This window comes from Sinocyclocheilus rhinocerous, unplaced genomic scaffold, assembly GCF_001515625.1.
Source record: "Sinocyclocheilus rhinocerous isolate Xijiao unplaced genomic scaffold, SAMN03320098_v1.1 scaffold2194, whole genome shotgun sequence".
NCBI classification, from domain to species: Eukaryota; Metazoa; Chordata; class Actinopteri; order Cypriniformes; family Cyprinidae; genus Sinocyclocheilus; species Sinocyclocheilus rhinocerous.
The window spans coordinates 992,772-1,008,919 of NW_015652304.1; the positions used below are offsets into that span (position 1 = coordinate 992,772).

Sequence of the window (16,148 nt, forward strand, 5' to 3'; positions counted from 1 at the left end):
TGGAGCACACTTTACCTGACGTGAACAAAGTTATTCAGATATCTTTAACATAAGAGCATCATAAATAAATAAATAGACTGACAGACATTATCTGTCTTATTCTTACAATTCACTTACAGGAATTTAGATCTTAAAGGCACTTTCCATGCACAGACAGACAGACAGAAAAATAGTGGATAGAGGGACAAATAGATTGATAACACTTTATTGTTACATATTGCAATAAAGGCACTTGCAAAACTGACATTTAAGATCTTAAACCAGTTTTTCTTACTTGTGTCAGATAGCTGCAGTCTGTCTAAACATCATCTAATGCAAATATGAAATTTAGATCTGATTTGCATTTCTTTATTGTTTGGATTTTAAACATATCTGAGCAAAATGTTAAAATGTTTTTTTTTTTTAAAGTCAGTTATCAGCCTGAGAAAGATGCTTTTTATAAACAGATAGTGTAGTTGCAGCATTTACCAGCAGGGGCTAACCATCCATACCTTAACCTTTGACCCTTACATACATAACCCCAGCTGATGTTGTGAGTTATGTATATGGTCCCTGGAAACACATTTGAGACGCATGTTAATACAATGTGTAAACAGCGAGATTGATGTTAATACTATAGGGCTGTCAGTCGATTCAAATGTTTAATCGAATTAATTACATGATGTGTCGATTAATTAATCGAATTAATCGCAAATTACATTTGGCTGTGAAAATACCCCCAAAAGATTATTTAATGCTATTTTTGTGTTAAATGAGAAAGCAGACATTACAAATAGTAGCTTTAGAAAGAAATATTTAATTTGATTCAACATAAAATTTATTAAACATAAACATTCAGGCTACAATGGCCTAACATAAACTATGGAACATAAAAGAAGATCATTTGAGAAACATCTCAGTTTTTTTTTTCTCGGTCATGCAATGGAAGTAATTTGTAACCAAAACAGCTTTGTTACCAACAGTCTTCAAAACAGCTTATTTTATGTTCCACAAAAGCAAGTAAGTCATTCCGGTTTGAGTCTAAATGATGACATTATTATTATTTTTGGGGGGTGAACTATCCCTGTACAGTTTTTATTTTTCTTTATTTTTTTTTAATGAAATAATATTCTAAATAAGAAACTAAAACTGCCAGCAGGTGGCGGTAAATGTCTTTATGAGTCTTTCATTCGATTCGTTCAAACAGCTAATTCATTCGGGAATGACATAAATGGCTTAGGCTACTTTATGAATGGGCCTTTGAATCATTGATTCACACCATTCGTTCAAAACGCAGATTCACTGAGAAACTATTAAACACCGCTGTGTTGCTCGGAGACGCACAACAATTCTTCTGTGGCTTTATAGGTAATATTTTTGTTGGCAAAACTGAGCAAAAACAGACAATATTGTGTTTAAAATATACCACAATATTAACTTCAACTGAACTATTGTATAAAATCACATTTAAACTCGTTATATTAGAGACAAAAACAGCACTCGTGCGATTGCTCTCGCTGCTCGTGTAATATCGCTTATAATATGATATAAATCAGAGATAAAAACTCATACAGGAGCATTTTTGCCCCAATATCTTGAATTTTAGGGCATAACTGCATTTAAGGAGTAGTTGTCCTGCATCATATTTGTCAACAGTATGAAATGTAAGATGGCGTACAGTTCTGGGGGCGGGGCCAGTACGCTAACTGCGTTAAAATATTTTAATCGCATTTTTTCACAACTAACCACCAGCCCTACAGCCCTAGTTAAAACCAATGCTTAGTTGACCTGAGACTGAAGAGACATCATTATCAGGCTCTAAAGTAAAGCACTTAACCACAGGTTACTCCAGAGGGATTGTTTTTGCAATGCGCATTGTAAACCCACTGGAAGAAAGAATGTTGACTAATTGCTACTTATATCCTGTCCCTTGTTTATATTCAGAGGCACTGTTCAGAGGTTTACCATTACTCTCAATGAGTGAGGAGGAAACAGAAGCTAACCAGGCACTACCAGGGTCTGCAAACTAAACAAGGGGATATAGAAAATCACTCACAGATTCATTCATTCACACTCCTATTGCATAAAAATAATCACATATCCTATACATAATCTTTAATGGAAGTAGAGATATCCTAAAACAAATCTTCCTATAATGTGCTTGTTCTTCAGGAAGAAATATGGAAGGAACACACACACACATACATCCTCGAGAGCCAGACAGGGCATCACGAGCGCTCGGCGGTGAACTAAAGCACAAGTAGTGCTGATAAACAGAGAGGGCTCAGCTATGTGAGTAATGTCAAGGCTTTTCGGCTATCTCTGCTTTAATGCATGAGAAATTCCCTCCCAAATGCTGACAACCATAACACACCCACATTTCGCCTGCTGGTTCTGGTGTCACTGAAATCTCTTCTCATCAGTCACAGAATCTAATTAAAACAGAATAAACTCATCACAAAAGAGGCTAATTAAAAAAAAAAGTCTCACTTGAAGTAGCAAAGTGAGATAATTTTGCTAATCTTCAAGGTTGGTTTGATAACATTCTGCTCTGAACCCGAACACAGCAGGGGCTGTAATGGAGGGCCGAGGATAACGACAAACTGAGGAGGTCTCGTTCACTGCATCATTAAAGAGCAAATTGAGTGAACATGTAACATATAATATGCACGCACACACACAGATGTGCAATTAGCAGTTTCTAGGAGAAATCCCCATGAAATCAAGCCGCAATACTCCCTCCAATGACAGAAAGGGATTGAGGGTATGAGAATATGAGTCAGTGGAAAGAGTATGAAAGCTGGTGAGAACATAGAGTGTGGGAAGCACATTTAATTATCATCTTACTGTTTTCATCTTGATGTTCTTTGTCTAGAAGGACTGGATTTTTTTTACAAGAATATGACCTTGTCCGAAAATGCAAATGTTTAAGCAGTAATAAACTTTTCTCTCACTCTCTGTCATACCTGGCACCATATTTTATGACACCTGTGCTGATATAACAGCAGGACAGCACTGACTGTCGGCACGTCCAGGCAGATCGTACAGCTGCCCTCAGTTTCACAGTAACACCTGCAGATATTTTTTTATCGCTTAAAATGGCTTGCTGCTTCTTGTCTGTCCACAGAGGCCCCAGTGGCACAGAAATGACACACCTCAGCTTTAAAGGTGCCCTTTTGGTGAGCGAGATTTGACCAAGTACAACATGTTCCTGGATCAACATCCTTGTTGATCCTGGAACATCATTCCAATCAACCAATCAGAATTGAGAGATAACTTTTCAGGAAATGTCAGTTTTAGGCTTACAATCAGGATTAGGTGCTTCTGCACCCTTGTTAATCAGCTATCTTTTCCCTCTGATTTTAGGAATAAATTATGGGTAAGTTTAGGTTTAGGGGTGGGGATTGGGTTAAGTCTCTATTTTTGGGCAGTAATGTTGATCCAGGATCAACAAAAGATGTTGATCCAGGAACATGTCTTACTTGGCAAAATCACGCGACCAGCCCTTTTAGACTGACATTTCAGTTACAGCAACATACAGTTTCAACATTCACTCTTATGAGTTCCCAATAACAGGGCTGGTAATGAGATTAAAGGGATAGTTCACCTAAAAATTTTAATTGTGTCATTATTTACTCACCTTCATGTTGTTTCAAACCTGTATGCGTTTATTTCTTATGTTGAACATAACAGGAGATGTTTTGAAGAATGCAGGTAATCAAACAGTTGATGGTCCCCACTGATATTTATTTCCCTACTATGGAAGTCAATGGGGACCAACAACTGTTTGGTCCTTCAAAATTCTTCAAAATATCCTATTTTGTGTGCAACATAAGAAATACATCTATACAGGTTTGGAACGACATGAGGGTGAGTAAATGATGACAGAATTTTCATTTTTGAGTGAACTATCCCTTTAAATCAGTATTCAGTTAGTCTTGCGATTTTAACATGGCAGCAGTTCCACGTAAAATAAGACGGCTTATTTATTTATTTAAAAAAAATGTTTATCATAAGTACTATAAGTACTTTTTTTTAATGGGTAAAAAAATAACAGAGAGTACCTTTTTAAGTGTTATAATTCAGTTTCAGGCAGTGTTGATATTGTTAACTACAACTGAAACTATTAAAATGTTTACGGTAATTAAAGCTGAAATAAAATACTAAATTACTAAAAAACTGTAAAAAAAAAAAAAAAAAAAAAAAAAAAAAAGTTAATTAACGATATTTATAAATGCTATAAAAGCATATCATTAATACTAAGGCAGGGATTTCGGACCACTAAAGCAAAGTGGCAGTATTTCGCTCTATCTTAATCACTCACTCACATACTAACAAGAAGTACGGAGTGGATAGGTATTGAGGAAAGATGGAGAGCCACTCGCTTTGATGAGGGAGAATCATCATTAAATCAATGGAATAGATCCAGACATCAGTGTCCCCATTCACTAAATACAAATGCATAACAATGTGCTTGAGAGCATCTGATAGCTGACTCACTTACATCCCCTCTTTCTCTCTCTTATTATTCACATCATTCTCCAAGCATCCTTCCTAATTTTCTCCATCTACAGATCTTGTCCAGCTGCAGCCTATTGTAACACGTCCTTTCTATTCCTCAAATGTCTTTTCTTATCTGAAACAATTATGATTTCAATTCTTTTTCAAATTTCCATCCTTATTGTCATCTCAATATCAAACTGCATTAACATGTATTTGTTCCTGTGCTGCTGGTCTGACAGGTGAATGAGCTCTTGTTAGTGATTGAACTGTCAGAATCAATGATTTAAGAGGGATCCACAGATGCTTCTGTCTCATTCCTCAAACTCACATGGACAGTGCAAGCAAATAATGTTAATCACACCTGAGGGTGTATCTGGCTTAGTATGTATTTTTAAAATGATCGCCTTACATGCAAATTTCAACACAGGAGGAATTTCACCACCTTGACTGACACATGGCAGGCCGGGGCAAGTATGAACGAGGCTGTGGATGAAGGTTTGATGGCATATTGCCTGTGTCATTTTTCCAAACATGCTGTGAGGTAGGCAGCTTCCTACATTTTAAGACACAATCTTGAGAATGTGTAGGAAGTGTCCAGCGTTCACAATTCATCAAATACTGTACGTCATCAAGGTACGGTGCACTACACCTGCGTTTTTCAGCGTGATTACACTACACACACTACTTACAGTATACTAGTACAAAATGGCATAGAATATTGCATATGTGTGCAAAATGGGACAAAAATACAGGCATGAGACCACTTCCATTCTGACAGCTCAATAAAATAGTCAGTCATTACTAAATATTTTGCTATGGTGAAGAGCTTCTTACATGACTGGTTACATAATAATAATAATAATAAATTAATGTTTAGATTTAATGAATGAGTTCCTAAATCTTGACGTACATTTTTTGGCCCTCTCCAAACCCTTGAGAGGTTCCTTTGTTGTTGTTGTTTTTTTTACAAGTAATATAATCTTTGTGGTTGACCTTGCTGAGATTTGAGACTTTCACGTTTTGTTCTACAACATAAATTGCATACTTTCACAAACCACACAGTTCGGAGAAAAAACGAATCTGGGTTTTAAGATTAAACAAGTTAAGAAACGGCGTTCCAGGTAGGCTATGTCGCATTGTGTTGTTCCACGCTCGCCGACTACAGTGTAAATACAATCATCAGGCAATTGGTTCCTATAGCAGAATATCACTAAATACGATGCTTCATTCTCACAAATATAACATAACCAAACCCCACGCCTATCTGATTACATAATGTAATGATCGTACTTAAATGTCATTCAATTCGGAAGCGTGTATCTGTCCTCAAAGATAATAGCCTGCTGTCTTTACATGTAGAAATGCCTTAAGGTGGTTTCGCATTATCATTTAACGATTAACATGATCATACATGATATAGTCACTTACCTGACGGTTCCAAAAGATTAATGTCTATTAAATCTGAACTGTCATTAGAAGTAGAGAACAAAGACTGAAACCCCAAAGGGAAACTCGAGATGAATGTTAAGAAGGTGAGTAAAATGTTTAACATACTCAACTGGTTTATCTATTTATATTATAAAGTTACCTGAGGGTTACAGTAATTTTAGACACACAAAAAAAGAGAGAGTTTGGGATTTGTTGTAGTTGTTGTTTGACAGTATAAACTCTACACAGTTCCAATCAGAAGAAGACAAGCTACAAAGTTCACAAATGCGTACCACAAATATACAGTATACCTGGAGGGCACAAACAATTGCAGACATCCATAAAGTGTGACATCTTATTCAAAACAGCACTCTTCTTTCTTGCAAAACCAGCAAAATTGCAAAATCATTCAGTAGTTAAGACAGGTATTCTTAAGAAAACTTTTTTTTTTGTTACACATTATTCTAGAAAATGGGCGTTCAAATAACTTGTATGCAAATATTTACCATAACTATAAATCACACATTGCATTGACAGAACATATGACTACATTTTGCAAAATGAAATCGGTAAATGTAAAAAAGAGCATCAAGATAACAGTAAAAAATTATCTATGAGCAGTCTAAAACAGAGGCCTTCATAAACGGGCCATCATACATTTTCCAGTGTTTGAGATTTTCGGAGATATTTTAGCTCATGTTCCATGTGTCTACTGGACAATTAATACATACTGATTCATTAAAATACTCTCAACTACACACAAAGACTCAGTAGATTAAAAAAAAAATTTTTTATATCCAAACCAAGCCCTTTCCTACTCTCTATCCATCTCATTTCTCCTCAGTCCTCTTTTTACCCTCATCCAATTGTAACAAACCTGCTGCTTAGAGACTCTAGAATCACTGTTTTGTTGGTACAGGGAAACACTGTATGTATACTGTATAAGTGTCTGTGACCATATTCAGAAATTGCGTAAATGTTTGAAAAACTGTCCCTGGGTGTTGCTCTGACATGCAGAGGACCCGACTCAAAGAACAGCAGATTGTGAATCTGTTATTTGAAGCAAATAACAAGGCTCACAGCTTTGTTTAACAGTAGGGCCTGGGAAAAAATGACAGGGTTTTCCTACAACATAGTGATTCTAGAATGTTCCAGCTGTGCCACCTGAACAACAGTGTGCTTTTACTGAGAAAGATACAAAATACATATATATGCAAAACACAGAAACCTGTAACGCCATATACAAGCTTAACTAAATCATTTTTACACCCCATGTTCATTCATATTTTTGGTTTAAAAAAAAAAAAAAACAAAGTGAAAGAGGAAATGGACAACAATATTGATAAATAACAAAAAAGATTACCACTCTGTGACAACAGTGGAAAAGTTCCGGCCCTGCCTTTCAACTTTTACCAAGTTTTCATGTTTATCTCCTTGCTCTCAGAATTTAAAGTGATAGTTCTCCCAAAAAGGAAAATTACCGGTATGTCATAATTAACTCACCCTCATGTCATTCTCAGTGTTTTTATTTTACAATGAAAATCAGTGGGATCCAGTTTGGTTTTGGAATCCATTGACTTTCATTATGTACAAAAGCAGTTCAAAATATCTTCATTTGTGTTCCACAGAAGAAAGTCATCTAGGTTTGGAACGATAATGAGGATGAGTAAATGATGATAGAATTCTTTGTTGTGTGAATTATGAAAGTATAAAGACTTGGGGTTTCACATAACTAAACAGAGAGCAAAAACTTTTAAGCTTTATGAAAAGGCTGGAAGTGTTTAATTTGATATGTTTCTCTAAATATAAATAAAGAAAAACTTAGTGATATTAATAGTGTTGGAAAAACTTCAAACAGAATAGTATATTGGGACAGTATGTTCATTATGATTTCTGCTCAGTGAGTAGATAATTTCCAATTACGCTCAGCATTTTAATAATCCAAAAAGAATAGTGGAGTTGGGACTATATAAAAAAATGAATGATTAATCCCATTAGGATGCATTTTAAAAGACGATAGACCTGTCCTCTTACTAACCCAGGAATAATAATTACAGAGTTAGGTTAAAGTCTTTGAACATGTTTGGGCTGTCGAATGGAATTCAGTGCAGTTCAGAGGAAATGAGACGATTGAGTTAGTTCTGTAACTCTTCCACAACTCTCAGACTTGAGCTGAATGGGTCCATGCATTCAGATATATGGTTTGAATTGGGTTCTCACACATGCTATTTCTTTTCCGTCACCTCTGGCTTTTGGTTATAGCTCAAAACATACAGGTGTGGGACATGGTCTAAAATATTTAGGCGTTGAAAGGAACAGCTGGACAGTGTGTATAATGGCACATCCATATGCTCCATGCAGATCATGGCCAAAGCATATAGTGGTCTGTATAGGGTTTACTAATCAGGGTAATGGCACGTGTGCAGTTCACAATCAAAAATGTACACAGTAAGTGCAGTTTGTAATGCAAAAAGAGGCTGTACTGCACTATTTCAATAACATAAACTAATTGACATAACCAGGGTGCAGCACAGCATGAAAAGCAACATCCAGTGTCCACAGTGAATTTTCTGCTTTGTTTTGGGTAGAAGAACTCTGCATTAAGATGCGCTCTATTTAATAGAGTTGTACTACAAAGATTGGCTAGATTACACAATCAGGACAGTATGTAACCATATCAAAAAAATGCCAGATTTACATTTATTGCCCCTCCCACTTCTAAACTGAAACCCACCCTCAGTTCAACATCATAGCCCCTCCCACAATCTTTCAAAAAGAAAACTGTACAGCTAAAATGAATTCATCTTCTCTTTCCTCCTTCTCCTCCATCAGAGCACTCTTAATTCACCACCATCCTCTACGTCTCTGGAGATCTTGTTCTTACTTGTATCTTTTCTTCTTCGTTTTTTATCACTGTGAAAGTGGAAAGGTTGTTAATGAACACATACTGTTTTTACTGGCCATCATTTAGCTGCGTAAAGTAATACAATTTTTGAGATTAAAGACTATTTGTCCATTTAAAGACATAGTTTATCCAAAAATGAAAATTACCCCATGATTTATTCACCCTCAAGCCATCATAGGTGTATATGACTTTCTTCATTCAGATGAATACAATTGGAGTTATATAAAAAAAAATGTGTTGGCTCTTCCCAGCTTTATAATGGCAGTGAATGGGGTCGAGATATTGAAGCCCAAACAAGTACATCCATCCATCGTAAAAAGTGCTCCAGTTGTTCACTTCAGAAGGCCTTTATTAACCCCCCGGAGACGTGTGGAATACTTTTTATGATGGATGGACACACTTTTTTGGGCTTCAAAATCTCAACCCCCATTCACTGCCATTATAAAGCTTGGAAGAGCCAGGACATTTTTTTAACTGTATTCGTCTGAAAGACGAAAGTCAAATACACCTAGGATGGCTTGAGGGTGAGTAAATCATGGGGTAATTTTCATTTTTGGGTGAACTATCCCTTTAAGGATCACAGCACAGGCCCAGGTCTCAAGAACATATTAATTGTATAAATCTTTACCAATTTTTTCCCATTTTGCCCATTTGTTAGCAAGATGTTTTCTATCATTTAGAGAAATTTGTATAATTTAAAATACAAAAAAATGTGGTACTGTGGTTCAGCTGAGAACCACCTTGCTAAAATTTGCCTTTGACCCCTCACCTGTTCTGCATGTGGTTTGTTTAGCAGACCAGCCTCTTCATTGCCTTTCTCACTGGACTTCATCTCCACCACAATACCACCTTTCACCTCTCCAGATGCCCTGGAAGGAGAAAGTGACAATTTATGAAGTGAATAAATGCAAATGTGAACACATGACCTGCAAATGTTTGTTATCATGGTTCATGCTACTCACACATCCTTCTTGTCCTGTTTCCCACAGCTCAGCTTGCCCTTCTTACTAAGGAAGAAGAGCAGAGCCACCAGGAGGAGAAGCAGTAGAACGCACACCACCACGGCAATCACGACCGCGCTCGAACCTCCCTGCTGTTTCTCCGCTGAGAAGATCGAACGAGAAAAGAGTTGGTGAGAAGTTGAAGGTTAATGGCGAGTGTGAAGAAGTGATGAGTTTGGGTGGGAGAGGAAGAGAAAGGGGAACACAGAGGGGGAACGGGCGTGTTGAGGAGGGTGGGGAGGAAGTAAACCAGAACAATAAGCAATTGTTCTTTTGTCGACATTAAAACGAGACCCAAGTAATCAGTGATAAATAAGGTCACAGTTTGACAAATGATAATACAAACACACACAATCTCACAGCTGTCAGCAAACAGACAATTGCATACATACACATGCACTATTTTATTCTCACGCAAAGACAGAAAAGCAGCAGGGGTTATACAGACCTGTTTTAAACACAGGGTTTCCTTTGAGCAGCATTATGGGAAAGAGAAAGTTGAGTCCAATTGAACAGCGCACAGGAAAAAAACACTTTACCATTATCCCACATACACACACACAACGAGGCCCATCACCAAGATGAAGACAAACACATACACACACTGAAGTGACCGCACGAGCTAAACACTTGACAGCACACTCAAGGATGAATGGACGGCGGTATTAAGAGACAAACACCCAGACACAGAGAGGAAGGAAAGAGAGGAAAGTAAAATAGAACAGAATCCTTTATTGTCCCAAATGAGGGAAAAGTTCAAGGTGCAGCATCAACAAAATAGAGGACGGACATCATACAAAGATCACATACGTAATACAATATACAATATACACAGTGTTTGGTAACAGTACATAATATACAGTGTAAAGGGCTGGAAAGCTAGATCACGGAGTATGTACAAGAAAGAGTCCTGAGAGGGAGAGGAGGAGCAGAGAGAGCTGGGACAAGTGTCTACCTCGGTTAGCAGCATTGGGGTTTGATGTTTTGTCTGGATCTGTACAGAGGAAATAAAAGAACTTAAGAGAAATTAAGAGAATGGGTAACATTTTGAGTGTAAATACACTATGTTCAAAAGTTTGGGGTCAGTTAGGTTTTTTTTAAGACATTGATACTTTTATTCAGCAATGAGCATTAAATTGGCTGCAGAAGATTTCTTTTTCAAATAAATGCTGGTCTTTTTTAACTTTTTATTTATGAAAAATCCTGAAAAAAAGACCTCCACAAAAATCTTAATTTAGTGTATAACATTTCAACAAAATCTTAACATTTTAAAGTATATTAAAATAGAATTAACTTATTTTAAATTGAAATAATATTTAACAATTTCACTGTTTATACTGTATTTTTGATCAAATATGATATAAAATATTGATCAAATGTCTTTCAAAAACATAAAAAGCATTAAAAGAAGTGTCTACAAGGCTATGCAACTCAAGCACAGGTAATCATTTTATAAATAGTATCAAGGTGAATAGTTTGGCTCATGAATATCAATTAGGTAACATAACAAGAGATTTGAATGAGCACATCAATTCATACTCATGAGCATAGTGTTTCTAGATATTGATGTCACAACCCTTAGCCCATAATCCCACCCTCCAAAAAAGTATGTATCAGATCAGGATGACCAATTACATTTTCTAAAATGTGCAGCATACAGCCATAGCACACTGCATAAGATATGGTATCTCACAATCCACTGTGCACTTAACCTTCAATTTTCAGTGTATTAAATGAACTGGAAGCAATATCCTTGATTTTTTAAAATCTTCTCAACTTACTTTTTAACCATGACTGCCAAAATTCAGACATTTTTACACAAAATGGGCTTAAAAAATTCATAATAACAGCATTCCTATATAACTGAGATATCTGGTTGCTACAGCTGAATAAACCATGCAACATAATGAGGTCATGTGACAATGTACAAAAGCACTGTCTGAAATGTATATCCCTGCATTCTGCATACCGATTTCTGAAAAACCAGAAAGCAGTATACAGCATCTATGCTGGGGTGCTTTTGTGCATCCCCTGCTGCTGGTTTATATGTACTAAACTAGACAAAACTGCAAGTTAACCCAGTGTTTTCTGTCCAATATTTACCCAGCACTGGGTTGCCAGTGGGGTTATTTTCAACCCAGTCATTTTTAGAGTGTAGTATTCCAGTCCCAAAATAGTCTGTAAGAGTAGGATGCACTAACCTGACTTGATGGACACCTTGAAGTTCTTGCTGTCTCTTCCATGCTTGTTGTATGCTTCACAGATCACACCATCCTTCAGAACCACAGCCGAGGCCTCAAGAGTGACTGTGCTGATAACCTTATTTCCCACTACTGTCACTGACTACACACAAACACACAGGTGAAAAATACAACGCATACAGTTTTCTGATTTAAAGATCAAACCTAATCTATTTGAAGCACATTCACGCACCTCTTTGCCAGAAGGTGTCCAGGTGAACTGTGGAGAAGGATGACCAAGAGCTGAGCAGTTGAGAGTGACCATCCCTCCTTCCTTATCAACAAAACCATTCAGTGGAGCAGCCATCTCAGGTGCACCTTCAAAACAAAAACATATGTTTATTATCAGTGGCCAATATTTGAGTTAATTTGCTTTTAAACCCAAGGATTCTAATTTAAACCTACCACCAGATCTTAACAAGTCTGCCTTTTGACATCTTACTGAGGATTCAGTAAAACATCATATTCATATGATATCATATTCCATGTGTTCAGAACAAAGGAAGAATTCATGGACCATGTTATGAATGCCTCACCATTCTTTCTTGGAAACCAGGAAAAGGTGTGAACTACACCCATGAATACTATAAATGCCATGAAGGCATATAGAACAAAACCAGGAAATCAACTATAGAATGAAAGTTTTTCCGATGGCACAGATAAGATACACGAGACCTTCCCTGGTGTTACAGTATACAGTGTGTCTCATACTGCAGGGTGACAAAGTGTTTAAAAGTTGATGTTTTATTAAAGGAATTAGTTCAACATTGTTAGTGCCCTTGGAAATATATCTCCCTTTGGCATTTCAGGACGTTGACTTGAACCAAATGAAGAAACAGCTCCGAGATGAATCGCAACATTTGATTTGAAGCAAAATGTCTATGACAATTGGAAAAAGGTGTCCTTTTGATGTAGTTTCTTATTATAAAACATCTCTTTCATCCTTTAATGCGACAACATCCCATATTAGTTAGCTAAGCTAGCTTAGGTTCACTACAACTCTTTACACATTTAGGAATTCTTATCAGAATGAATGTATTTACAAGTTGAACGTACATGAGCGGCTTAATTAAAGTCTGGGACCTTATTTGTTATTTTGTTTACACCCTGAGTTGGGGGTGAATAAATTAAATTTGTGTGGTGGAAGAAAATTGTTATGGATCATAATAAGCTGTAAATGTGAATGTTGACAGTGCCATTTAGTTTGTAAGCATTTTGTTTACTGCCAGACAACCCAACTCATTTAACTGGTTTATGAGCAGACTAACATTTCCCATCATCCTCTATGGCAGCAAGAGAATGATAAAACACACAGATCAGCATCAATTACACACCTAATGTGCATTCTTTACTCTTCATTACGGTGCATTAGAGCTAAAAAGCTTCCTGACTTGAGAGAAGAATATGAAACTGAAAAAAATTACTCAAAATCACACGAGAGCACATCATATCGTAATTATGATTTGAAAGAAGGAACTTCCAAGGAGAAGGTGAATGCAGCATCTGTTCTCATTTTCGTGGTAACACAGACTTCACGATTATAGATGACTTATGACCTGACTTATTGAACAGTAATGTACCATCGTTTAACAACCTAAGTGGTTTGTCTTTAAAAGTTTATAATATTGTTTCACATCATGTTATATGTAGATTTTGAATTGTGTTTTTACTTACAACTGAGCTTGACTGGTTACTCTGAGCAGAAAACAAACACACTTTACTGTTTTCTTATGGCATTGAACTCCTACCTGTATCCAAACATAATATCCACACTACGGAAAGCAGCTGGTATAACAACACGCGTCGACAGTTTGTTGACAGCCCATAGTTTAGTTCTGTCTCTTGAAAGCAAGCTGCTTTGATACTGATGACAGCTTGTATTGACACTTTGCACTGATAAACCACTATAAAGCTGTGTGTGTCTGTGTTTGCACTTAGTACCTGTGACGGTAAGGGTGACATTGGCTTGTTTTCGGAGACCTGGCACTGAAGGTACAGCTCCGACACATAAATACACGCCAGCGTCAGCCAGAGACACCGACTGGAGAGTCAACACACCCGTCTGCGACAGCTCCTTTGAGTCCTATGGCGTACAGTGAGATCAAATGAGATGTCGAGTCAAATTAGATCACTATTTCCACTGTTTTACTCACACTTGTGTCGTTCCAAACCCATTAGGCTTCGGTTCATCTTCAAAACACAAATTAAGATATTTTATTTGAAATCTCAGAGGTTTCTGTGCATCCATTGAAGGTCCAGGTAACCAAAAAGTTGAAGATCTGAAAAGGTCATAAAGTCATTGTAGCAGTTTAATTCAAGTCTTGTGGAGTTTGTTTGTTTGTTTGTTCTAGTGCATGAAGCATGACACAATATTTCATGTTTTCCATATGTAATATGCTCTATGCTGTGTGTTTATATGTGAATATACGTCTAAATAAAATCTATTCATTATATTAAGCAATCATATCTCATCACAAGACTTGGGTTAAACCACTTGGTTCATTTGGATTCATTACAAAGACTTTATGGCCTTATTGGACATTTACCCGGGACTTTCAATGGGGGAAGATTAATCTAAGTCCTATGAGTTTGGATTGACAAGAGAGTGAGAAAATGATGGCAGAATATTCAGTTTTTGGAGAACTATCTGCCAAAATGACAAAAAAAAAACTGAAAACTCCAAAGGTGGACACAGCGTAGAACCATAAGAACTAATAGAACATTATTCAGATATATATATAGAGACAGAGAGAAACATCACAGTAGAGAAAAAAGTGAGGAAAAATTGGCATGGGGATGGAGGCTTGTTGAAATCGATACATGCCTTTTTCCACTCCAGGGTGTATTCATCAGAGGACTTGGTCTTACACTGAAGCTCCACAGTATCTCCTTTAGCAGCAAGCAATGGGCCTTCTGGAATCACTGCCACGGGGTCAAGATCTGACAGTGACAAAAGAATGATGAATATAGCTCAGAGGTGATGGAAAAATCAATTAAACCTGAACTTAACAATTGATCCTTTGCTAAGCCCCGCCCTAAAACATTACAGACCAATCCTAACTTAGCAACTGTTGCTCCAAGTTAAAAAGTAATGTTACCAGGATAACATAATTTAATTGACATATTGATTGAGGTCACTGTAGTGTTGGAAGAACTAAAGAGTTTACAATATTAGAGCGAATGTGTTACAGAAACATTAGGAACAATCGTTCACTTGTAATTGCTTTCAAATGATACTCTTCTCTTTTAAGTTGATGATGAGAAGCAGTGGTGTTATTGTTAACTAAAACTGAAGCTATGAAAAATCTTTCGAAAAAAAAAAATCAAATTAAAGCTAAAATAAAATATAAATACTAGATTAAATAAAACTTAGATTTAAAATGACAAATGTTGCCTTGGCAACTGAAATAGGTTTAAGTACTAAAATTAACAAAATGTAAACTGAAATAAAAATAAATTAAAGCTAAATAGAAAAAAATGTCTAAAGCACATAAAATTAACACTTCATTTCCAGCGATATCGTCGCCTTGATTGCACAGATACTATGATACTATGAACTGAGCTGAATGAAGACATCACTGAATAAAGGTGAAAATTAAAAAATTAAAAAACTAAATTAACTAAAATAAATAAAAATATCAAAATAAAATGTAATTTAAAATATTAACAAATACTATAATAGTATCTTAACAATACAAAAAGAAGACGAAAGAGAAGCATTTGCCCCAATTTAAATATTTGCCTTCGCCACAGTACTTAATCACGCTATTCATTGAAGTCTCTTTTTCATTCCAGTGAGACGGTCTGTAAAGCTCGTCTAAATTAGCACTGGTAATGAAGGAGGGCAGAGGTTAAGAAAGGATCATTTATGTTTTATTTAGCAATTCGTCCAGTTTATTATATTTATTATAGTGTCTAGGACTGATACTTACAGTGCACATTTAAGCTAAGAGTTTTGGTAAGTTCAACACCATCTTCGGCGTCAAAATCCAGAGCTTCACACTTATAGATTCCAGCATCCTTTCGAGTGACATTCTTCACTTTTAGCATTCCTTTCAATGCTACCAGTTCTCCATCCTTATGATTGAGTAT

At 36.4% G+C, this 16,148-nt stretch overlaps 1 protein-coding gene across 2 annotated transcripts in view; it reads right to left on the reverse strand.

Moving 5' to 3' along the window:
• Window positions 1–8,082: 8,082 nt before the first annotated feature.
• Window positions 8,083–16,148, reverse strand: part of LOC107714691 (basal cell adhesion molecule-like) — a 54,500-nt gene continuing 46,434 nt past the window's right edge. The window contains exons 8-17 of one of the 2 annotated variants that reach the window (XM_016520636.1): window positions 15,989–16,133; window positions 14,881–14,996; window positions 13,998–14,139; window positions 12,250–12,374; window positions 12,018–12,159; window positions 10,772–10,810; window positions 10,265–10,285; window positions 9,778–9,919; window positions 9,585–9,684; window positions 8,083–8,823 (exon numbers count right to left, since the gene is read on the reverse strand). In XM_016520636.1, coding sequence (XP_016376122.1) covers window positions 8,821–8,823; window positions 9,585–9,684; window positions 9,778–9,919; window positions 10,265–10,285; window positions 10,772–10,810; window positions 12,018–12,159; window positions 12,250–12,374; window positions 13,998–14,139; window positions 14,881–14,996; window positions 15,989–16,133 — 975 coding nt within the window. In that variant the 3' untranslated portion in view covers window positions 8,083–8,820. The remainder of the gene's footprint in view (window positions 8,824–9,584; window positions 9,685–9,777; window positions 9,920–10,264; window positions 10,286–10,771; window positions 10,811–12,017; window positions 12,160–12,249; window positions 12,375–13,997; window positions 14,140–14,880; window positions 14,997–15,988; window positions 16,134–16,148) is intronic. The other variant, XM_016520638.1, reaches the window with a different exon arrangement.